Source organism: Leucoraja erinacea, chromosome 5, assembly GCF_028641065.1.
Source record: "Leucoraja erinacea ecotype New England chromosome 5, Leri_hhj_1, whole genome shotgun sequence".
NCBI lineage: Eukaryota > Metazoa > Chordata > Chondrichthyes > Rajiformes > Rajidae > Leucoraja > Leucoraja erinaceus.
In genome coordinates, this window is record NC_073381.1 from 14,851,878 (window position 1) to 14,878,293 (window position 26,416).

The window sequence follows — 26,416 nt, forward strand, 5'->3', positions numbered from 1 at the left end:
AGTTCCCTTATGCCCCTTGTCCCGCTTAGGAATCCTGAACGGAAACCTCTGGAGACTTTGTGCCCCTCCCCCCAAGGTTTTCCGGAGGTTTTTGTCAGTCTCCCTACCTGCTTCCACTACCTGCAACCTCCGGCAACCACCTGCAACCTCGGGGTAACCGCACGGAAACCTCGGGTGGGGCGCAAAGTCTCCAGAGGTTTTCCGTTCAGGTTTCCTAAGTGGGACAGGGGCATTTTTAGGCTGCCAATCTAAGTTTAAGCAACCGTCACCAACTGTGGCTGCATTGACTACAAAAATAATGAGACAAAATTATGCAAGGTATCAATAGGGTCGATAGACCCTTTTTCCAGGACAAGGGGTCACAGCTTAAGGATAAAGGGGAAATCCTTTAAAACCGAGATGAGAAGAACTTTTTTCACACAGAGAGTGGTGAATCTCTGGAACTCTCTGCCACAGAGAGTAGTTGAGGTCAGTTCATTGGCTATATTTAAGAGGGAGTTAGATGTGGCCCTTGTGGCTAAGGGGATCAGGGGGCATGGAGAGAAGGCAGGTACGGGATACTGAGTTGGATGATCAGCCATGATCATATTGAATGGCGGTGCAGGCTCGAAGGGCCGAATGGCCTACTCCTGCACCTAATTTCTATGTTTCTATGTTTTTCCCCACGGGGGGATGTAATGTACTAAAGGGCATAGCTTTGAGGTCTTCATTTTATCGAGTCCACACACAAGATTAAGTTGTTCATCCAGAGCTGAACACACGTCTCGGCATCTGCATACTATGGTGTCCTTCTTGTGCTTCTTGTGCATGGTGGTGGAAAGATTGGTGGAAACAGGGCCGCGACGTGAATGCTCTTTCCTTGACCCCAGCTTTGAGGTGAGAGAGGGATAGTTTAAAGGAGATGCACAAGGGAAGTTGTTTTTTGCGCAGAGGGAGATGGAACATGCTGCCATGGAAGTGGTGGAAACAGATGCACAGCAACGTTTAGGAGGCACTCATTGAATTCATGTCAGTGGAGCAGAATTAACCATTTGGCCCATCGAGTCTACACTGTCATTCATTCATGGCTAATCTATCTTGATCTCTCCACCCTTATTCTCCTGCCATCTCCCTGTGACCTTTGAGGGGGGATCGTATAGAAACTTACAAAATTCTTAAGGGGCTGGACAGGCTAGATGCAGGAAGATTGTTCCCGATGTTGGGGAAGTCCAGAACAAGGGGTCACAGTTTAAGGATAAGGGGGAAATCTTTTAGGGCCGAGATGAGAAAAACATTTTTCACACAGAGAGTGGTGAATCTGTGGAATTCTCTACCACAGAAGGCAGTTGAGGTCAGTTCATTGGCTATATTTAAGAGGGAGTTAGATGTGGCCCTTGTGGCTAATGGGATCAGGGGGTATGGAGAGAAGGCAGGTACGGGATACTGAGTTGGATGATCAGCCATGATCATATTGAATGGCGGTGCAGGCTCGAAGGGCCGAATGGCCCACTTCTGCACCTATTTTCTATGTTTCTATGTTTCTATACCCTTACTAATCAAGTACTTGTCATTCTCAAATGATTCTTGTCAATACCCAAAGATAGAGGCTCCAAAGCCTTCTGTGGCAGTGAATTCCACAGATTCATCACCTTCTGGCTAAGGAAATCCCTCCTCATCTCCTTTCTAAAGGTATGTAAGACTGTGCCCTCTGGTCTTAGACTCTCTAACAACCTCTCCATGTCCACTCTGTCCAGGCCTTTCATTATAAGGTATGTTTCGATTAGACCCCCCCACCCCTCATTCTTCTAAACTCCAGCAAGTACAGGCCCAGAGTTGTCAAGGTCTCATCATCCATTAACCCAATCACCCCTGGGATAATTCTGAAAAACCTTCTCTGGACCTTCTCCAATGCTAGCACATCCCTCCTCAGACATGGGGCCCAAAGCTGCTCACAATACTCCAAATGGTGTCTAACCAGTGCCAAGTCATCAGCTGACAAGTCAGTCAATGTATTTGTGTAATGCATGACTTTTGCAAAGGTAAACCATTAAACCTGAACATTCTCCAACGGTTTTGGGTAGGCACAGTGGTGCAGCGGTAGAGTTGCTGCCTTACAGCGCCAGACATCCGGGTTCAATCCTGACTATGAATGCTTCTGTACGGAGTTTGCAAGGCCTGCCCATGACCATGCACCGGTTTCCTCCCACATTCCAAAGACGTTTGGGTTTGATGGTTAGTTGGTTTTGGTTGTAAATTGCCCCGTATGTAGGGTAGTGTTTGTGTATGGAGATTGCAGGGCAGCGCGGACTCAGTGGGCGGAGGAGCCTGTTTCCACATTGTATCTCCAAAGTAAACTAAACCGTCATAAGCAAATTATTTTGATGTATTAGGGCCAAGAGATTGTTCTGGTCCCCGAAGAGCATCCCAATGGCCACCAGTTGTTTCATTCCTTGGCCATGGACAGGAATTATGTCAGGCATGGAAGGGACTTTGCAACCAAACATTTGGGGACCTAGTTCTGGAGTGGCTCAATTGCCCGAAAAATCATCACATTCATGCCTTACTCTCAAAATGAGTGATTTTTAGACACACACACTTGGATTTAAAGCCTCGCTTGCATATGAGGCTGTTGTGAGTTTGGGAAATGGGAAGGACAGGGCTGTGGCTTTGAACAATCCACTGATGATCAAGCTGACCATTTCACAACTTGCTTCCACCGGCAGGCAGACCAAACCTGAGCCCATACATGTGACAGATTTGCCCAGTGGGCAGTTCGGGAGAGATTTATTTTGCACGTGGAACTGATCGTATCAGGGAGAATTTGAGATGAACACAGCCAGATTTAAGGGGAAACTGTACAGGAGAAAGGGATGAGTTGGGATAAATTCTGTAAAGCTCTAGAGGCTTTGTACAAAGCCTTAAATAACTAATGAAGTGCAAATGCTTCCATTATTGAGGAGGATTTTTTTTTTTAACCGTTAACTACAAAAATAGTCTGCATAAGAATTTAAGATGACCAAGCGCATAACTATGAACATTTGCTAAGATGAGCAGTTTGTAGTTTAAATCATTTTTACGTGCAACTATGAACCTTTTCCTGGGAGATGATAAATACCTAAAATAACTAAAATGAACGATTTCACCAGGACTATAACAATATTCTATGTTCTTTTGAGGTTTTTTTTGATTTATGAGTACTGCATCATGTAAAATAGATAAACCTTGATTAAGGATACATTGAGTAGTGCTAGTATGATGTAAATATCTCATTAACCCAGCTAACTTCTCAGGTATATACAGTACCCAAAATGATAATTTCTCTTTGTGTCAAAGATTCAATAGACAATAGACAATAGGTGCAGGAGTAGGCCATTTGGCCCTTCGAGCCAGCGCCGCCATTCAATGGGATCATGGCTGATCATCCCCAATCAGTACCCCATTCCTGCCTTCTCCCCCATATCCCTGACTCCGCTATTTTTAAGAGCCCTATCTTGCACTCTCTTGAAAGCATCCAGAGAACCGGCCTCCACCGCCCTCTGGGGCAGAGAATTCCACAGACTCACCACTCTCTGTGAGAAAAAGTGTTTCCTCGTCTCCGATCTAAATGGCTTACTCCTTATTCTTAAACTGTGGCCCCGGGTTCAGGACTCCCCTAACATCAGGAACATGTTTCCTGCCCCTACCGTGCCCCTAGCGTGCCCAAGCCCTTAACAATCTTATATGTTTCAATGAGATATCCTCTCATCCTTCTAAACTCCAGAGTGTACAAGCCCAGCTGCTTCATTCTCTCAGCATATGACAGTCCCGCCATCCCGGGAATTAACCTTGTAAACCTACGCTACACTCCCTCAATAGCAAGAATGCCCTTCCTCAAATCAGGGGACCAAAACTACACACAATACTCCAGGTGTGGTCTCACTAGGGCTCTGTACAACTGCAGAAGGACCTCTTTGCTCCTATATTTGTTTCCTCTTGTAATAAAGGCCAACATGACATTCGCTTTCTTCACTGCCTGCTGTACCTGCATGCTTCATTGCAATTTCCAAGTCCAGGACAATGTTGTTATCTTCCGGTTTGTGCAGTCTTTCGATTTGCGCAAAAACGGTTCACGATAGCGCTACAATTTTTCACCAGTTCACTCACCGTTCCCCTGTGTTGCGGGTGCACCAAGTTTTGTTCCAATTGGTTAAATGTCGTAAAAGTTAGCGAGGTTTAAAAAATCATAAAAACCAGCGTCGGAGACCCTGCCCAACCCAGCCCAGAGTCAGAGACCCAGCCCAGGCCGGAGTTGGAGATGTCGCCAAATGGAAAGCGGAGACTCTGATCCCAGCGGAGGAGAATGACCAGTGACCAGCGCCCGCTGTGAGTCCCCATCGCACCGCCAATTCCAGCCTCTACCCCCCGGGACCCTCCCCCTCGCTGGCTCCCTCCCCCTCCCCCGTGTTGCCCCCCTTCTCCCCATGGCTCTTCCCCCGTCTTTTCTCCGAGCTCACTCCCCCTGCCCACACACCCCTCCCCCCCCAATCCACCCCCCACACACCCCTCTCCCCCCACAATTCCCCCCCCACACACCCCCCCCCCCCCCACCACTCCCCCCCACCTGCCTACCCCCCCCTCTGCCCACAACCCCCCCCCCCACACCCCCCCCCCACAAACCCCTCCCCCTGCCCACACACCCCCCCCCCCCCCCACACCCGCACACACACCCCTACCTCCCCCCCCCACACAACCTCCTCCTCCCCCCCTCCCACATTCCAACTCCCCCCCCCCACACCTCTCCTGCCCACATACAGACATCCCCTCCACTAAATCTCCCCTGCCGCACACACCCCCTCACTCACTATCCCCCTCCTACCCCTCCCCTCCAACACATGAAGAGGAGAGGGAGGGAGTGCTCGGGGATGAGGGGAAATAAGCCGCGCCTGTGCAGTTGGGGGCTATGGGTGAGTGGTGGAATATTTAGTTGGGGGAACGGTTTGCGTTGAGGGAACGGGTGAGTGGTGGAATATTGGGTTGGGGGATGGGTTGAGTTGGGGGACCAGGCCTCTCATGTGACTGGGACCCAATGGGTCCCACTTAGTCTAGTGTTTTTTTTTGTTTTTTTTAATATTTTATTTTATTAGAAGTAAGAACAGTCATATGGCACCAAAGTGCCTAATATATATTTTCATAATACATTTTATGTACAACTTCTTTTTTCTTTTGTTACATTGAAAAAAGATGAGAATAAGAAAAAGAAGTTAGATAGTAAAGGATAGAAAGATATGAAATATATAGTGTGTGAAGAAAGAAAATGAGTAAATGAAGAAAGTTGAGAGAGAAAATAGAGAAAAGAAAATAAAATGAAAAAGAAAAGATCATTATTTATAATCTTGACCAACCCTCGTCCAGTCCTGAAACAGTTATTTTTTACAATTGTGTTTTGACCATATGATTCCAAAAAAACGACGAATGGAGACCAACTCGTTATGAATTGGTCTGATTTATCCATTAGGAGGAATCGCATTTCCTCAAGATGAGCGGTGTCTAACATACTTGCAATCCACATTTTAAGCGTTGGTATTGATGTACCCTTCCAAAATTTAAGTATTAATTTTTTTGCTATTATTAAACCATAGTTAAGGAATAGATTTTGAGATGTGTTCAATTTATTCCCATCTTCCATTACACCAAATATAATCATTTCAGTATTAGGTTCCATTCTTGTCTTGAATAATTTTGTAAATATTTCAAAAATATCATTCCAAAATCTATAAAGTTTTATGCAGGAAACTAAGGAGTGTGTTTTAGTTGCCTTTTGGGCTAGACATTTGTCACAAGTGGCGGATATATTTGGATAAAATCTTGTTTTTGAATAATATAATCTATGTATAATTTTAAATTGAATTAGATTATGTCTTACATTAATTGAACATTTGTGAATATATATCAGGTATTTTTCCCATTTAACCTTCGTAATTTTTATCATTAATTCCCGTTCCCACTCTTCTCTAAGTACCTCTGTTGATGGTAGGTCTATATTTAGAATACTATTATATAAATAGGATATTAATTTTTGTGAGTCAGCTTTAATATTCAATACACTGGTCTAGTGTTAATTAACATTGTTCAAATATTCCAAAAATTGCAATATGAACTGGGAATGAGGTCAACTGTTGTAATAACTGTTTGAGATGATTATTGTGGAGGCTTTGGAGAGGGTGCAGAAGAGATTTACCAGAACGCTACCTGGATTATAACGTATTAGCTGTAAGGAGAGGTTGGACAAAGTTGGATTGTTTTGGGAGGCTGGGAGGCTCGAGGGAGACCCGATGGGAGTTTATAAAATGATGAGAGGAATTGTTGCTGATCGATAAAATTGAATGTTTTTTTAACTGTACTTTTCTGAGGCACCAAGGGTGGAATTGATTTAGTGGAGTTCATTGTAGCAATCTTGTGTTATGCGTGCAGGACTATGTGGAAAAAGGTGGAATGGTTTGTTTTCTGCCTAAAGCTTTGTTGGGATTACTCCGGGTCCATCAATCATACCTTTTAACTTATTAGCTCCACTTTTTTATCACTGACTGTGGCTGCACACAACTTGGAGCCGAACGGACTGGTACAATATTGGGGTGGGTTATTTGGAAACATTGATCTGCTCCTCACAAATACAAGTTAACTTTTCCCTTGCAGCAAGTGCCAACTTTTAACCATATTGCTTTCACATCTGGAGAAGTTCCAGCTTGGCTTCCCTTCCCAAATGGACCCTGGTCCTTTAGATGGAGCTGTCTGTTCTATTTCCCTCCAGTGTTAACACACTTCGTCTTTGAACAGTTGCCTGATTCTCTTTCAGAAGATGCACACATGGACACCACTCCTCCAAAGGCCTCAAAAAATACCCAAAGAAGCTAAAAGAAAACAGCTAAAATCTCAACCCCTGTTTATGGCTAAAATGGATTAAAGACCAGGGATTATGAAATGGCGCCAAAACCTGGTGACTATTGCATATAGACTCAGTGGGCTGTTTGCATTATGTACCTCAGGGGGATTGTTCTTGTGTATGGCAATGATCTTACTGATGTGTTTGTAAAATCACACTGTACCTTGGTACAAATGAATCATTGAAACCATTGATGTCCCATGACTCAGGTTGGGGTTTTAGGGTGAAAAACACACGTTTCAGGTCACGACTCTTCTTGAGACTTCAGTGTGAAAAAGGTTTCTGACCCAAAATGCCAATCCATGTTCTCCAGGGATGCTAAGTTACTCCAGCATTTTGTATCTATATTGATCTTGAAGTTAGGAACTTGCTTTGGAATTGTACGAGGCCTTGGTGAGGCCACATTTGGCGTATTGTTTTCAGTTTTGGTCAGCGTGCAGAAGGAAGGTTGTCATTAAACTGGAAGCAGTGCAGAGAAGATTTACATAGAGGAAGTAGTTGAGGCAGGTACTATAGCAGCATTAAAAAGACACTAGGACAGGTACATGGATAGGAAAAGCTTAGCGGGATATGGGCCAAATGGTGGCAAATGGGATTTGCTTAGATGGGGCATCATGGTTGGCATGGACGAGTTAGGCCAAAGGACCTGTTTCCACGCTGTATTACTCTGAAGAAGGGTCTCGACCTGAAACATCACCCATTCCTTCTCTATAGAGATGCTGCCTCTCCGGCTGAGTTACTCCAGCTTTTTGTGTCTGTGCTCCATAACATTAAATTGATGGGTTGAAAGATACACACGGCAAGAGGTCCTTCAGCCCACGGAGTTCACACTGACCATCGATCACCTGCTTCCTCTTGTGCATCCTTGAGGGACAATTGACGAAGACCAATTTTCACACACAATCTGTAGATCTTTAGGATGTGGGAGGAAACCGGAGCAGCCAGAGGAAACATGTGCGAACATAGGTTAGGAGAACATGCAAACTCCACACAGAGAGCATCTGAAAATTGAATCCTGTACAATATAATGCGTGTGACAATGATGAGCACCTGCTCAAACCCCCCGAACGTTGCATCGGTGATCTTTCAGTGTGCAAAAACAGACTTTCCTCTTTTTGCAGTTCAATTTTGTGGGGAAGTTGCTGGGACCACGAGGAAACTCACTGAAGAGGTTACAGGAAGAAACAGGTGCAAAAATGTCAATCCTGGGCAAAGGTTCAATGAGGGACAAAGCCAAGGTAAGGCCACCTGTGCTGGTAATTTACTGTGATGGTAACTTTTAACCCTGTGATTGCAACCCTCTCTTTCCAATGCAGACCAATTTTCTGGCGTGCTCAGATTTTCAACACTTTAAGGAGCATGGAGTAGAGATGTGTGTTTGAGATGGAGAGCAACTATTCCATTACTTGTGAACAGAAGAGGGAAAAGAAAATCTTTCTAAACACGAGTCATTAAGTTGTCAAATAATTTGGCTGCAAATGTTGTTTGGAATTATTTTCTAAACGGTTTATACTTAAAGAAAATTCATCAATCCTTGCTTCTGTTTACCTTGTAAATGTCAGCAGTGTAACTCATGGATTTCATGGCTTCTAAGTCAACGTTACGGCCCTGATGTGTAGGAAGGAACTACACTGAGGAGTAACTCAGCGGATCAGGCAGTATCTATGGAGGAAAAGGAATAGGTGATGTTTCCGGTCGGGACCCTTGGTCAGACCTACCTTGCTGGTTCCTTTTCTGAATAAGGGTCTCGACGCGAAACATCACCTATTTCTTCTCTCCAGAGGTGCAGCCTGTCCCGCTGAGTTGCTCCAGCATTTTGTGTTTGGCTTCACTGATGTTAACCATATAACCATATAACCATATAACAATTACAGTACGGAAACAGGCCATCTCGACCCTTCTAGTCCGTGCCGAACACATAATCTCCCCTAGTCCCATATACCTTCGCTCAGACCATAACCCTCCATTCCCTTCCCATCCATATAACTATCCAATTTATTTTTAAATGATAAAAACGAACCTGCCTCCACCACCTTCACTGGAAGCTCATTCCACACAGCTACCACTCTCTGAGTAAAGAAGTTCCCTCTCATGTTACCCCTAAACTTCAGTCCCTTAATTCTCATGTCATGTCCCCTTGTTTGAATCTTCCCTACTCTCAGTGGGAAAAGCTTTTCCATGTCAACTCTGTCTATCCCTCTCATCATTTTAAAAACCTCTATCAAGTCCCCCCTTAACCTTCTGCGCTCCAAAGAATAAAGCCCTAACTTGTTCAACCTTTCTCTGTAACTTAGTTGCTGAAACCCAGGCAACATTCTAGTAAATCTCCTCTGTACTCTCTCTATTTTGTTGACATCCTTCCTATAATTAGGCGACCAAAATTGTACACCATATTCCAGAATTGACCTCACCAATGCCTTGTACAATTTTAACATTACATCCCAACTTCTATACTCAATGCTCTGATTTATAAAGGCCAGCACACCAAAAGCTTTCTTTACCACCCTATCTACATGAGATTCCACTTTCAGGGAACTGTGCACAGTTATTCCCAGATCCCTCTGTTCACCTACATTCTTCAATTCCCTACCATTTACCATGTACGTCCTATTTTGATTTGTCCTGCCAAGATGTAGCACCTCACACTTATCAGCATTAAACTCCATCTGCCATCTTTCAGCCCACTCTTCCAACTGGCATAAATCTCTCTGTAGACTTTGAAACTCTACTTCATTACCCGCAACCCCACCTATCTTAGTATCATCTGCATACTTACTAATCCAATTTACCACACCATCATCCAGATCATTGATGTACATGACAAACAACAGTGGACCCAACACAGATCCCTGTGGCACCCCACTCGTCACTGGCCTCCAACCTGACAAACAACCATCCACCTGATGTTCACCTGATGTTCCCCAGTGGATGATGGTCGCTTAATTTGCTGGCACTGCTCTGTCCCCTACTCGACCCGCTGGATTATAGAACATAGAACAGTACAGCACCAGAACAGGCCCATCAGATCATGATGTCCCTGCCCAACATAATGTCAAGTTCAACTAATCTCTGCCTGCACGTTAGGCTTATCCATGTATCTACCCGAATGCCTTTTAAATGTCCCGATTGTACCTGCCTCCACCACCACCCCTGGCAGCATCTTTGGCCATTTGGCCCTTCGAGCCTGCACCACCGTTCAATATGGTCATGGCTGATCATCCAACTCAGTATCCTGTACCTGCCTTCTCTCCATACCCCCTGATCCCTTTAGCCACAAGGGCCACATCTAACTCTCTCTTAAATATAGCCAATGAACTGGCCTCAACTGCCTTCTGTGGCAGAGAATTCCACAGATTCACCGCTCTCTGTGTGAAAAATGTTTTTCTCATCTCGGTCCTAAAGGATTTCCCCCTTATCCTTAAACTGTGACCCCTTGTTCTGGACTTCGCGTATCTCCTTTAAACTTTGCCCCTCCCACTTTAGAGCGACACCCCCCTCAAATGTAACATTTCCTCTGATTGTCTCCCCCAGGGGTGTCAAACACGTGGCCCGCGGGCTGGATGCTTCCCGCCAAGGGGTCCGATCTGGGCCACGGGATAATTTCCCCGATGCCAGAGCGGGCCGCAGCTGTCCCCGGTGCCGGATCAGACTGCATTCGCGCGTGCATTAAGTCGCATTTTGCCCGTGACCTAAAATGAGTTTGACACCCTTGGTCTACTGTATTTATGCTTCTCATAATTTTATATACTTCTATCTAGTCTCCCCTCAGCTTCCAATGCTCCAGGGAAAAAAACCCAAGTTTGTCCAATCTGTCATAACTAATACCATTAATCCAAGCAGTTATCTTGTCAGCCACTTTTGCACCCTCTCCAAAGCCTCTACATCCTTGACCAGAATTGCACACAATTCTCCTAATGTGGACTAACCAAATTCATAGGGAGAAAAGTTATGAGGGATGGAGGGGAGAAATAGGTGGGAGTCCAGGTGGGATCCAGGGGAGGGAGGTTGAGGGAGAACAGGGTGGTGGGGGAGAAAAAAAGCTGAGGGGGGTGTATTAGTTTGTGATTAGTTAAAATTGGAGAATTCAATGTTCATACCAGTGGGTTGTAAGGTACCCCAAGCAGAATATGAGGTGCTGTACCTCCAGTTTGCATGTGGCCTCTGGCAATGGGGGAGGCCCAGGGCAGAATGGATGGTGTTGGAATGGGAAGGGGAGTTAAAATGGTTAGCAACCGGGAGGCTTGGCGGACCAAATGTAAGTTTTCAGTTAAACATTATACTAGCCAGTCCAAGTGAGAATGCACCTTTGCTTGGGTGGCTGGTCTGATAGAACAGTCAGGTTATGTTATGGAACAGGCTGCACAGCAAGTCTGGGGGTGCAATTCCTTCCTCTCCCTCTCATCTTTCCCTCTCTCTTTCCCTTCCACCTTTGACACCCTCTCCATCTTGATCATTGAGTCCAAAGTCACCTCTTCAACTGCGACAAGTTCATAAGTTCTAGGAGCAGTAGTAGGCCATTCGGCCCATCAAGTCTACTCCATTCAATCATGGTTAGAAACATAGAAACATAGAAATTAGGTGCTGGAGTAGGCCATTCGGCCCTTCAAGCCTGCACCGCCATTCAATATGATCATGGCTGATCATCTTTCCCTCGCTACCCCATTCTCCTGCCTTCTCCACATAACCCCTGACACCCCTACTAATCAATTTTAATCAATATTAATATGTTACTATAGAAACAGGTGGAAGTCCTAACTTTCATCCCCAGATCAGCTTGCTGCGTTTCTTTGGAAAGCAATCCCATTTGTTTGCTCATTACCCGTGCCATTTGACAATGTCATTGAGTTGAAAGAGATATCAACATTTAATTGTAAATTAGATCCGTCTGGTTGACCTTAGATCAAATCTCACAACGTGCAATTTCTTTGCAAATGAAACAGTATATGCTCGCATGTAACAAACTGAGCCAACAGCTGGTGGAGCCACTGCATCAGCACCAAAGACCCTGGTTCAGTCCTGACTTTGGGTGCTGAGTTGGGAATATATATCTCATCCATTCATCTTCATTGTTGGCACCAAACCCCTCACCCACAGCGCAGTGGAGTATCTTTACCAAGAATTTCACTGAGAAATCGGAGATGGGGAAACTTGCCCTGTCATCAATTCAGATCATGGGTTGATCTTATTTTGGACTTGGTTCTCTTTTCCTGCATATATTCCATAAAAGCCTGCTGTAACCGAGTCCAAAAAGCAGTCTGTTTTTGCCTTGAATATATCTAATGGGTCGGTTTCCACAGATCGCTGCAGTCGGGATCCCTGAAGATTCACTGTTTTTCCTGACAGAAGAAAGTCCTCCACATCTCCATCTTAACTAAACTGACCCTTATTCTGGAACTGCACCCACCCCTTCCACATTCACGCACATTCACCCATCCTCTCAGCATCCGCCTGTAAAACCCTCAGAAACCTGTAAGCTTTAGTAAAAAGAGGCTTGTATTCTTCTCAACTCTAATGAGTATAGGCCCCACTACACAGCCTTTCCTCATTGAATGAAGAACGGTACAGCAATGGTAAAGGAACGGTAAAGGAACAGGTCCGTCAGCCCACAATGTCCGTGCCTACCACGAGGCCAAATTAAATGAATCACTTACGCCAGCAGATAATCCATAGGCTTCCATTCCCTACATATCCATGTGCCTATCTCCAAGCTTCTTCAGAGCCACCACCACACTTGGCAGCCCGTTCCCGGCACACACCAACCACGGTGTAAACAATTTGTCCCGTATTTCCACCTAAACTTTGTCCCTCCCCCTCTTAAACCTATAAACCTCTGGCATTTGATATTTCCATCCCAGGATAAAGACTGACTGTGCCTCTCATAACGTTATATTCTTCTATTTATGCTTCTCATAATTTTAAATCCAAGTTTGTCCAACCTCTCCTTATGACTAAAGGAGCCTGTCCCACCTGCCGATTTTTTTCGGCGACTGCCAGCGTCATTGACTTACGTATGAGGGTCGCCGAAAGATTTAGAACATTTCAAAAACCAGCAGCGGCATAAAAAATGTTGCGACACTTGAGGAAACACCGTGCGTCAATACGTCACGTCACTGCCGCATCACGCTGCGACTTTTTCAGTGACCTAATACGTCAGTCAATGATGCCGCCGTTTTATGCAACTGTAGCATGACCTGGGGTTTTGATACTCATTCCCCTGAAGGTCAGTATGCCGTATGTTATCTTGACCGCACATCTACTTGTTTTGCACTTTCAGGGATCTATGGACATGAACCTTAAGTCTCTCCACAAGTAGTACTCGTCAGGGTCCTGCTATCTGCTGTATGCTTTCCCCTTGCATATGACCTCTTAATGCTCCACACCACCCATAGATAAATATGACAATCTCTTCATTCCAGGAATGAACCTCGTGAACATTCTCTAACGTGTTTCCAATCCAAGTAAAACTTCCCTAAAGAGCACAAAGTACTGGACTAACATAGCAGGTCGTGGATAGGTGACGTTTCACGTCAGGACTCTTCTTCATAAACTCCCTAAGTAAGAAAGATTAGTAAATGCTGGTCTTGCCAGGGACAAACACATCCATAGTATGGTTATAAAAAGATTTGAGCATTGGGAATTGAGAATTGTTATGTATTGCCCGAAGCAATAACGACAATGGAATAAGTAATTAAACTAGTAATTTGCTAACTAACTTTGAACATGGTACACATCACCCTAACTTACATAAAATAGCTGCAGCCTAACAAGCAGTGTCCCAGCTGAATCATGGAAAGATAGAAAATAGGTGCAGGAGTAGGCCATTCGGACCTTCGACCCAGCACCGCCATTCAATATGATCATGGCTGATCATGCACAATCAGTAGCCCGTTCCTCAGATAGAGCCTCAGCATTACTTCCGTTAGCCCTAAGAGCTAAATCTAACTCTCTCTTGAAAACATCCAGTGAATCGACCTCCACTGCCTACTGTGGCAGAGAACTCCACAGCTTCACAACTCTCTGAGTGAAAAAGATTTTCCTCATCTCAGTCCTAAATGGCCTACCACTTATTCTTAAACTGTGACCCATGGTTCTTGACTCCACCAACATTGGACACATTTTTCCTGCATCTAGCCAGTCCAATTCCCTAAGAATTTTATATGTTTCTGTAAGAATCCCATGCACATCACGCCTCACCGTGCCCTGATTGGATGGTGTTCCCAATCTACCGCGCACGCACGCAACCGTGACCATCCTGGCCGGCAGAGATACCGGTGCACATGCGCATAAGATGTGCATAAGAATTAGGCCATTCGGCCCATCAAGTCTACTCCACCATTACTGATCTATCTCTCCCTGCTAACCCCATTCTCCTGCCTTCGCCCCATAACTTCTGACGACCGTACTAACCAATAATCTATCTATCTCTGCCATATATATATCCACTGACTTTGTCTCCACAGCCTTCTGTGGCAAAGAATTCCACAGATTCACCACCCACCTACTAAAGAAATTCATCCTCATTTCCTTCCCAAAAGAACGTCCTTTAATTCTGAGGCTATGACCTCTGGTCCTGGGACTCTCCCACTAATGGAAACTTCCGCTCCACATCTAGTCTCTCCAAGCCTTTTAATTATTTATGTTTCAATGAGGTCTCCCCTCATTCTTCTAAACTCCAGCGAATATACAGTAGACGCCAAACCCATATCATATGTTAACCTACTCATTCCAGGGATCATTCTTGGAAACTTCCTCTCGACACTCTCCTGAGCCAGCGCATCCTTCCTCAGATATGGTACCTAAATTTGCTCACAATATTCCAAATGCAGCCTGACCAGCACATTAAACAGCCTCAGCATTATAAGTGAGAGTTAGATAGAGCTCTGGGGGCTAGTGGAATCACGAGATATGGGGAGAAGGCAGGCACGGGTTATTGATTGGGGACAATCAGCCATGAACACTATGAATGGCGGTGCTGGTTCAAAGGGCCGAATGGCCTCCTCCTGCACCTATTTTCTATGTTTCTATCCCTGTTTTTGGACATAAGCCCTCTCGAAATAAATGCTAGCATTGAGTTTGCTTTCTTTACTACTGATTCGACTTGCAGATTAACCTTTTGGGAATCCTGCACCAGTTGGCACAAGACTCTTTGCACCTCCGATTTCTGGATTCTCTCCACATTTAGAAAATTATCTACACCTTTATTCCTACTACCAAAATGCTTGACTCCACACTTTGCTACATTATATTCCGTCTCCCACTTATCAGCCCACTCTCCCAACCTATCCAAGTCCTTCTGCAAAGTCCCTGCTTTCTCAACATTACCTGCCGCTCCACCTATTTTAGTATCATCTGCAAACTTGGCCACAAAGCCTTCAACCCCCTCATCCAAATCATTAATGTACAACGTGAAGAGCAGCAGCCTCAGCACCGAGCCCTGCAGAACTCCACTCTTTTGGACTCCACCAGTCACAGAAAAACCTCAGGCAGAGTGGTAAATGCCAATTTCTCCCTCTCCAGAGTTGCCTGAGAGAGACAGGCAGATGGTGCAATAATCTCTATGTGCTGGAGGATCGTGGAGTCTTGCCCCAAGAACAGCCTCACCAGAGGTCCATCAACATTCCCATGCCCGATAGCTTAAACTCAAGAGCCTGGCATTGAAGTGCAACCATTGATTGAAGGGGAGCCCTTTTTTTGGAGAATTCAATGTTCATACCTATGTGTTGTAAGGTACCCAAGCAGAATATGAGGTGCTGTTCTCCAGTCTGCAGCCTTGTCACTTTTCAACCAACTGATGGAAAGCAGTTTGGCATCTCTCAGTTTAACAGCAGCTTGCAGCGAATCGCCCAGAAGAAACACAAACATCTGACTTTTGGAATTAAGGGTTTAATCATTTTTACGCCCCTTGAAAGAGTCTTCATATCAATCTCATTAAGGAGATTTCCCAGACAGAGTTAATGATCGGGCTGAGCATGCCATGAGTCTAATAGTCAAACAATCAGCTGGATTTGATGGCACGACGTTCCAATCTATGGTTGCTCACTGTGTTGTGCCAAAACCCTTTAGCACCGCACTGACGTGTTAAACTCTGGAGAGTTTAAATCCACAGCCAGGCAGGGGAGGATTGATCGAAGAGAGAAACAAAAGGTTCTTGGGCTGGTGGTGCTAATCCCCTGCCTGTTGGCTGCATCTGAAAGTACTGTTAAAATTTTAAACGTACAGTCTTCGCCGAGTTATGCCCCTGTCCCACTTAGGAAACCTGAACGGAAACCTCTGGAGACTTTGTGCCCCACCCAAGGTTTCCGTGCAGTTCCCGGAGGTTCCCGGAGGTTTTTGTCAGTCTCCCTACCTGTTTTCCACTGCCTGCAACCTCCGGCAACCAGCTGCAACCTCCGGGAACCACACGGAAACCTTGGGTGGGGTGCAAAGTCTCCAGAGGTTTCCGTTCAGGTTTCCTAAGTGGGACAGGGGCATTATAGGGAGGCATTTGTGTTCTTGGAAAACCATTCGTATCGCGATTTCCTGTAATGCAACTTTTTTTGAAAATTGGTTGTTTCTTTTACAATTATAATTAATTCACATATTTTATTTATCTTATAAATACTGCAAGTGTGAGATTTTATTTCACAACTTAATTTTTTTGGTAGTGATTTGCAAATTCCATGAGGCCAAGTTGATCCCCAAACTGGCGTAATATGGGGATCATCTATATTGGAAATGTCCTAGGCAGGAGATGTTGCATTGTAACCGAGGAAGGGGGTAGTAGTCTCTCAGTCACACAATCTTTAGACTTTATAGATCCAGCACGGAAACAGGTCCTTCGGCCCACCGAGTCCGTGCCGACCATCGACCCCCACACACTAGCACTATCCTACTCACAAGGGACAATTTAAAGCTTTACTGAAGCAAATTAACCCACAAATTTGTATGCCTCTAGAATGTGGGACAAAATCGGAGTACCCGGGGAAAACCCACACGGTCACAGGGTCTGTCTGTGTGGAGTTTGCACATTACCCCTGTGATCATGCGAGTTTCCTCCAATCCCCACCTGCATCCCAAGGATGCGCAGACTGGTAGATTATTTGCCCTTTTGTAGGTGGGTGGCAGGAGAAGCAAGTGGTGGCAAGGGGGCATCTATGAGAGGGAATAGGTGACTGACAATGGGTCTGTTGGCAATGTTGTGAGAGCCGGTATATAGTCAGTGGGCTGAATGGCCTCTCACTTTGTCAGAAGGAAATATGAGGCTCCAGTGATTTGGAAGTAAAACCCTTTGGAAGTGTTCCAGCAGAATATTGACGGAGTGATAAGCTAATGAACTGGATGACTATCATTTCCAGTAAAGCTCCCCTAGTGCCCAAGCGGGCTGTTATCCACCAAATGTGACATGAGATTTATAAGACAATGCAGCTTACCGAACTTGGAACTTCCTAATGTTTGCACTCCAATAACGCACTGGCTGTGGAACATGGAAAAACTGCGCTGAAAGAGTTAAAGTTGAGGGAGTGAAAAAGGTTTGATGCATGGAAAATGACGGGAAAGCAGAGCTTTGCCGAAAGACAGTTTAACATTAATGTGTCGTGTTAATCTTATTTCGTATTAATGAGACGTAAAGGATAAAACGGCATCTGGTCGTAAACTGACTTGGAACACCAACCTCGGTTCTAAATATATATTTTCTTCAGCCTGATTTATTTTACGCAGCCTTTGGAAAATGTTATTAATATTGTCTGTCCTTGGGGGTTGAGGGATGTTGTCGATGGTGTTATTCATGGCTTGGTAATCCAATGGAGCACTTTTGTTGTCATTCCTTTACAAGGGTGAATGTTTCAGCTTGCTGTTTGCAGCCAGCCTTGTCTGTGGTGTGGGAACCCATTGCTCAAAAGTACTGACAACTAATGCACTGACCTGCTTCATGCATCACACACCAGATGGAAGGACCCGCTCACTGAAGTGATAACAAAGACCTTTGTTAATCTCTAGACACCCGGCTACATTTCTCGTAACATGTGTAGGAAGCAATTGCAGCTGCTAAGTTTCCACTGAAGATAGACACAAAATGCTGGAGTAACTCAGCAGGACAGGCAGCATCTCTGGGGAAAAGGAATGCGTGACGTTTTGGGTCAAGACCCTCCGACTGAGAGTCAGGGGAGAGGGAAATGGAGAGATATGAAAAGGTTCAGAACAAATCGCAGCCAGCACCGATGACCAAAGAGCCCACACTGGAATGGAAATTTCAAGTAACGCATGCAATTCCTCTCTCTCCGTCCAATCCCCACTCTAATCATCCTGCTAGCTTCACTGATTCACTCCCTTCATTATCACCTCTTCCACAGCCAATAATGGATCAAAATGTGGCCTTACCATTGTCTTGTATAACTGTAACATGACCTCCCAACTTTTATACTCAGTACTCTGATGGCCAATGTGCCAAAAACCTTCTTGACCACCCTATCTATTTGTGTCAGCACTTTCAAGGAACTACATCCTAGATCCCTCTGTTCTAGAACACTCCCCAGAGCCCTGTTCTACAACACTCCCCGGAGTCTCTGTGTAGGTCCTGCCCTGGTTAGAATCCCAAAATGCTACACCTTGCAGTTCTGTGTTAAACTCCATCAACCATTCCTCAGCCCATCTGCACAACCGATCAAGATCCTGCTGCAATTTACGACAAGCATCTTCGCTATCTACAATACCACCCACCTTTGTGTCATCTGCGAAATTTACTAACCATGCCTTGTACGTTCACTGTGTGTGAAATAGATGCTCCTTGGTTTACGCTAAAATCTTTCTCCTCTCACCTCTCCAGTTCTTGATACCCCTACCCTGGGGGAAAGAATCTGAGTGTATCCACGACATCTACTCCCCTCATTAATGTATTCACCACCATAAGATCACCTATAAGTCTCCTACGCTCCAAGGAATAAAGCCCTGGCCTAATCTAACCTCAAGTAGTTTACCCTTGGATATCAAACTTCAAGATTCTGCATTCCAGCCACAAAATAATGTCGAAACAACAAAAGATAACTTAATTTTAAAAGCACCAAGTCATGCTGCATACATTTATTAGCATCACTAACTGAATTACTGATTCAATGAAATCTTGTGAACAGAATATACTTGTACTTCTCAAAAGGCATTGATAAGGCGCTGTATCTTAAGCTTTTAAGAAGATCGAGACTGAGAATTAATGGGAAAGCAGCAAGCTGGATTAAAGATTGGGGCAGACATAGAAATCACAGTGATGATAAATGGATACAAGTCTTTCTGATTAGAAAGTGCTCTTGAGTTCTGATCAGGTGCCATTGCTGCTCACACTGTTCTGTAATGATATGGGGATGGGAAAGACTGATAACATTAGGTTTAATGAAGACGCCAGGCTGTGTGATCAGTTTTGTATGTAGAAAGACTGATAAAATTCACAGAGATCTGAAGGATTTTTATTTAAATGATCTGCGGCTGTGGCAAAAAAAATAAATTGAAATGTGTAGAAGGTTTGGTGCAGAAAATATTTTAAACATGCTGATAATGGATGTGTGTCTGTTAAACAGGAGGAAATAGAAAGCATTTGGCAGAGATTGTCAGCTGCTCGGTAGAAGCAGTGGACTATTGTTTGCTCGTTTAATCTCATCCTGGGATGAATTTCAATTCCGAGAAACCATGTCATAAATATGTTGATGATCAAAGTATGAATAAACTTACAATTCTGCTGCACATTTCATGAGCTTAATATGAACCAAAGTCCTTTGCCGCCTGTGAAATACCTTTGAAGGTAGGTCAGTTCTAATTTAGGAAACATGAGAGCAAGCTTCCACCAAAGCAATAAGGTGATGATGAGTGATGGCTGATCAATAAAGGTTGGTCAGAATTGTTTTTTCCGCAATGTTATAGGAACCACACAAATATACATTACAGGCAGCACAGTGGTAGAATGGTAGACTTAAGGGCCTGTCCCACGAGCATGCGACGTGCATGCGGCAAGCGCGACCAAACCGGAAGCGGGGGCCGCGCGGAGGTCGAGTGTGTACGTGAAGTTCGAGTGAAGGCGTACACCATTAAGCCGCTGCGTACGGCATCAAGACGCTGCGTACGGCGTCGAGACGCTGCGCACGCCCGTCGAGGCGGTGCGTACGGCCTCAATGCGGCTGCGGGCCGGCAGGCCGTTGCCGCGCGGAATCTTTGGACAGTGTCAGTTTTTCGGAGCCCCGCGCGATGTTGGGACCAGCTCCACACAACTCCATACAGCTCTGGCGATCGAATTGGGACTGGCCCCGCGAGGCCGTATGGCTCAAGCGACCATGTTAGGTCGCGCTTGCCGCATGCAGTCGCATGCTCGTGGGACAGGCCCTTTACTCCTTAACAGTGTCAGAGACCCGGCTTCGATCCTGACCACCGGTGCTGTCTGTGCGGAGTTTGTATGTTCTCCCTGGGCTTTCTCCGGGTCCTCCGGTTTCCTCCCACACTCCAAAGCCATACAGGTTTGGTTGGTTAATTGGCTTGGTTACATTCAAAATTGTCCCTAATGGGTGTAGGATAGTGTTAGTGTGTGGGACCACTGGTCGGCGCAGACTCGGTGGTGTGATGCAAGATGAAGTAACGATTCTCAAACCGTGACGGGTTTGCCAGACCGATCCCAAAATGGGGAATGAAAAGTTAAGGCCGAGGAACCCTCCCTCTGCCTTGTGCCGCCAAATGTGAGTGAGATGCGTGACCTGAAATGGGAGGTCCAGGGAACGCCAGGATGCGGAATGTGGGTGGAGATGTAGCTGGAGATGGGGGCGACAGCACTAGAGGATCAGCAGCACCATGTGGGGTCTACATCACCTGGAGATGGGGTCAACAGCATCAGGTCAACAACACCAGGTCAACAACAACATCTCAACAACACCAGGTCAACAACACCAGGTCAACAACAACAGGTCAACAACCCCAGGTCAACAACTCCAGGTCAACAACACCAGGTCAACAACAACAGGTCAACAGCATCAGGTCAACAACAACAGAACACCAACAACAGGTCAACAACACCAGGTCAACAGCACCAGGTCAACAACACCAGGTCAACAGCACCAGGTCAACAACACCAGGTCAACAACAACAGGTCAACAAGACCAGGTCAACAACACCAGGTCAACGGCACCAGGTCAACAACAACAGGTCAACAACACCAGGTCAACAACACCAGGTCAACAACAACAGGTCAACGACACCAGGTCAACGACACCAGGTCAACAACACCAGGTCAACAACACCAGGTCAACAACAACAGGTCAACAACACCAGGTCAACGACACCAGGTCAACAACACCAGGTCAACAACACCAGGTCAACAACACCTGGAGATGGGGTCAAGAGCATCAGACCCACTGAGTTACTCCAGCACTTTGTTTTATTGTAAATAAGCATCTGCAATTCTTTGTTTCATTATGGGCCTGTCCCACTTAAGCGATTTTTTAAGCAACAACAGGCAACTAATTTGTCGCCACATGTTCGCCGGTGGTCGCCGGGAGTACTCTCCCCAGTCGCGCAAAAAGTCGTAGCGTCTTTCTGGTCGCCACTAAATTTTCAACATATTGAACATTTTTTGGCGACAGTGGGTTTGACGCCAATGAGCGTAGCTTGACTTCTCCTGACGTAGGTGCTGTCGTCGTTTTTTCGCGACCTGCTACGACTATGACAGTCGCCGGCAGTTGACTAAAAAACCGGCAAGTGGGACAGACCCATAAAAACCCTTAAGGGACTTGTTGACGTGATGAAGGAGTGGGAGGTGGGCAACAGCAAATCATTGGAATCAGCCACGTTCTTGTTAAATGAGACAGCAGACACGAGCAAATATCCTATAGCGAAGCAAGATAGACCACTCCTTCTAAATGCAATGGGCTGACGTGTAGTACGCAACGGAGCGGAACGTGGGCCTTATTTTCATCCATTTCAGTAACCCGACCCAACTCTCAGTATAATCAACGTTGCGGGGGAACAGTTTGTGTTAATAAATTATAATTCTGAAAACAAGGGGAAGATTTTTACCAAATAACTTTTATTTTTACGAAGTTGTTTCCGTAACCAGCTTCCGTCTCCGCACTAGTATCTTTGCTCCGCTATAGGGATCTTTGGTGTGGAGACGGAAGCCGGTTACGGAAATGGGGCCGAAAATTACCCATGAATCTGCCCATGACCGTACTACGTCTTTATCGTCGAGTGATCGATCTTGCTTGCTAGAGGATCTTTGGGCTCGAGGGGCCAATTGGCCTAATGTTGCTGCTGCTGCCATTTCTCATGTTCATACTATTTTTTATTGACTGTTCTGGAGCATCAGCAACAAAACCAGAAAATCTAGCACCTGTTTTATGGTCGACTCGCTTACAGTGGCCCAAACCTCTCCTGTCCCATAAACTGGGTGGGAGGAGCTGTTTCCATTGGTAGGGGGGGTGAGTAACAACAGGATACTGATCCAGCCTGTGTTGCCTGAAAATATGGTGGAAACACAACTTGCATTAATTTTCAGGAACAGAATTTAGTTCCTGTACGGAAGAAACTACAGGGTTTAAAGGAATGAGAAGAAAGGCAGGACTAGTTAAATAGTTACAGGATTTGTACAAAAGCCACATGGCTTCAATGTATGTTATCCTATTGAGGCATCGACTCCCTATACACACTGGGAGCTATCTACAGAGGCCCAATTCACCTACAAATCTGCACGTCTTTGTAATGTGGGAGGAAACAGGGTGACTCGGTGGTGGAGTTGTTACTATCAGTGCCAGACACCCGGGTTCAATCCTGACTATGGGTGCTGTCTGTACGGAGTTTGTACGCTCTTCCTGTGACCGTGTGGGCTTTCCTCGGGTGCTCCGGTTTCCTCCCACGCTCAAAAGACGTGCAGGTTTGTGGGTTAATTAGCTTTGGTAAACTTTGTAAATTGTCTCTGGTATGTAGGATAGTGTTAAATGCCCCTGTCCCACTTAGGAAACCTGAACGGAAACCTCTGAAGACTTTGCCCCCCCGACCCAAGGTTTCCGTGCGGTTCCTGGAAGTTCCCAGAGGTTTTCGTCAGTCTCCCTACCTGCTTCCACTACCTGCAACCTCCGGCAACCACCTGCAACCTCCGGGAACCGCACGGAAGCCTTGGGTGGGCCGCAAAGTCTCCAGAGGTTTCCGTTCAGGTTTCCTAAGTGGGACAGGGGCATTAGTGTGAGCTGACATCTGGGAGGAGAACCATCGGCCGCCCCCAGCCCCGTTACAAGGATGTCTGGAAGAGTGATCTGAAGGCGCTCGACATCGATGTGGAGTGCTGGGAGAGCCTTGCAGCTGACCGCACGAGGTGGAGAGGTATCCTGAACCAACATCTCAAAACGGGGGACGAGGAACTGTTGAACGCAGCGGCAGACAAGCGGGCACGCAGTAAGGAGCGCAGCAACTTCAACAAACCAGAGGCCACACACAAATGTCTCTCCTGCATTGGTCTCTTCAGCCACAAGCGACACTGCTCTAGCCAAGGTTTGGAGCAAGCAGTCAACAACTAGGATGCATCACCCATGGTCAGCCATGACCAAGGGGGGGCCTACCATGGGGATCGCTGGTCGGTTCGGATTTGGGTCGAAGGGCCTGTTTCCATGTTGTACCTCTCGAAACTCTCTCTCTATACACTGAAACCGTTGCACCCGGAGGTAACCCATGCGGTCACAGGGAGAATATGCAAACTCCACCCAGTCAACAGCTGCGGTCAGGAATGAACTCGTTTCTTTGTCTCTGCACTAGTATCTTTGCTCCGCTATGGGAACTTTGGTGCGGAGACGGAAGCCGGTTACGGAAATGGTGCTGAAGGTTACCCATGACCCGACTACGGCTTTTTCGTCGAGTGGACTATCTTGCTCCGCGATAGGATCTTTGCTGTGAGGCAGCAACTCTACCCGCTGTGCCATTGTGTTGCCTCTTATATCACGTATGTATTCAAACATAGAAACATAGAAACATAGAAATTAGGTGCAGGAGTAGGCCATTCGGCCCTTCGAGCCTGCACCGCCATTCAATATGATCATGGCTGATCATCCAACTCGGTATCCCGTACCTGCCTTCTCTCCATACCCCCTGATCCCCTTAGCCACAAGGGCCACATCTAACTCCCTCTTAAATATAGCCAATGAACTGGCCTCAACTACTCTCTGTGGCAGAGAGTTCCAGAGATTCACCACTCTCTGTGTGAAAAAAGTTCTTCTCATCTCGGTTTTAAAGGATTTCCCCCTTATCCTTAAGCTGTGACCCCTTGTCCTGGACTTCCCTAACATCGGGAACAATCTTCCTGCATCTAGCCTGTCCAACCCCTTAAGAATTTTGTAAGTTTCTATAAGATCCCCTCTCAATCTCCTAAATTCTAGAGAGTATAAACCAAATCTATCCAGTCTTTCTTCATAAGACAGTCCTGACATCCCAGGAATCAGTCTGGTGAACCGTCTTTGCACTCCCTCTATGGCAATAATGTCCTTCCTCAGATTTGGAGACCAAAACTGTACGCAATACTCCAGGTGTGGTCTCACCAAGACCCTGTACAACTGCAGTAGAACCTCCCTGCTCCTATACTCAAATCCTTTTGCAATGAAAGCTAACATACCATTCGCTTTCTTTACTGCCTGCCGCACCTGCATGCCTACCTTCAATGACTGGTGTACCATGACACCCAGGTCTCGCTGCATCTCCCCCTTTCCCAATCGGCAACCATTTAGATAATAGCCTGCTTTCCCGTTTTTGCCACCAAAATGGATAACCTCACATTTATCCACATTATACTGCATCTGCCAAACATTTGCCCACTCACCCAGCCTATCCAAGTCACCTTGCAGTCTCCTAGCATCCTCCTCACAGCTAACACTGCCCCCCAGCTTAGTGTCATCCGCAAACTTGGAGATATTGCCTTCAATTTCCCTCATCCAGATCATTAATATATATTGTAAATAGCTGGGGTCCCAGTACTGAGCCTTGGGGTACCCCACTAGTCACTGCCTGCCATTGTGAAAAGGACCCGTTTACTCCTACTCTTTGCTTCCTGTTTGCCAGCCAGTTCTCTATCCAGATGGGAATTGCGAGAAATAGGAGTGACTGGGGTGTGAGGGATCCTTGATTATGGTGGCTTCTTGCCTGAGCCAGTGTGAAGTGTAGATGGAGTCGAGTGAGCAGAGACTGATTTGGATGATGGACTGGGCATGAACACACAACTCCTCTGACTCTCAATCTGAAGCAGGGTCTCGACCCGAAACGTCACCTATTCCTTTTCTCCGGAGTCTGCCTGACCAGCATTTTGTGTCTATCTTCAGTGTAAAACAACATCGGCAGTTCCTTCCCATAGACTTTCTCTGAAATTTCTTGCAGTCTTGGGCAGAATAATTGCCATACCAAGCTGCGATACATCTAGATAGAATAGAATAGAATGCTTTTGATGATACTCCGCTATCTTCTCCCTTAATCATGAGAAATGCTGATCCCTAAACTAAAGATGAACAAAATACATTTTAGATTTAACATGTATTTAAAAGCCTAAATATACTGGCGTCGAAACAAAGGGAAAAGGAAGCCTATTAGTAAAGATTCCCTGGAGGAGATGAATTGTGTCCTAACAACAGCCAGAAGTGTGTATTGACATTTGAAAGCAGGAAACACAGGGGACCAGATGGCTTTTTAATGCAATTCAATACATACCGATTAAAATAATGCGAACAACTTTATTTCAAAGAGATGAGGTTTAATGAGCTTCCTAAACTGCTTAACAGAAGAAATTCATTCAAAAGCCTGTGGTGATGCATTCCAAGCGATAGCTGTTATAAGCTAATAAAGACGTTGAAAGTGCACCATGATGAGGCAACTTAAAATAGAAGCTCTTTAATGATAACTGGCAGAAAAGAAGGTAAACGTAGCAGGGATTTTTTTTTTGATACTCCCGGGGGTTGAGAGTTTGAAACATTTGGGAGTAACAGTGGAGGTGGAGGATTGTTAAGCCCCCGTCCCACTTAGGAAACCTGAACGGAAACCTCTGGAGACGTTGCGCCCCACCGAAGGTTCCCGGAGGTTGCAGGTGGTTGCCGGAGGTTGCAGGTAGATGAAGCAGGTAGGGAGACTGACAAAAACCTCCGGGAACCGCACGGAAACCTTGGGTGCGGCGCAAAGTCTCCAGAGGTTTCCGTTCGGGTTTCCTAAGTGAGACAGGGGCATTACTCTCACCCCACGGTCTGTTGCCAACCATCTGTTTCTGACAGGGGTGTTGAGGGAGTCCGTGTGGCGTCCATTCCTGTTTCAGTAGGCGCACTGCGACGAAGTGGCGAACACGTGCAGAAGAGGCTAGGAGTAGGAACAGGTCACCTTGTCCCTCGAACTTCAAGATGATCGTGGCAGATCTCCCGAGTCCTCAATACCTCCTCAGTGCCCATTCCCCATGGCCCTCATTTCCCTTCTCTTTCAGAGATCGATTAACCTCCTCCTTAAATCCCCCAATGATCTAGACTCCACTACCCACAGGGAAAAGAGTCACAGAGATACGCC

At 45.9% G+C, this 26,416-nt stretch overlaps 1 protein-coding gene across 4 annotated transcripts in view; it reads left to right on the forward strand.

Moving 5' to 3' along the window:
* Positions 1-26,416, forward strand: part of khdrbs2 (KH domain containing, RNA binding, signal transduction associated 2) — a 393,514-nt gene that overhangs the window by 139,516 nt on the left and 227,582 nt on the right. For all 4 annotated transcript variants that reach the window (XR_008723423.1, XR_008723424.1, XM_055635050.1 and 1 more), the window contains exon 3: positions 8,020-8,136. Coding sequence is in view for 2 of the 4 variants with exons in the window: in XM_055635050.1 (XP_055491025.1) it covers positions 8,020-8,136 (117 nt within the window). In the remaining 2 variants the exon portion in view is untranslated. The remainder of the gene's footprint in view (positions 1-8,019; positions 8,137-26,416) is intronic.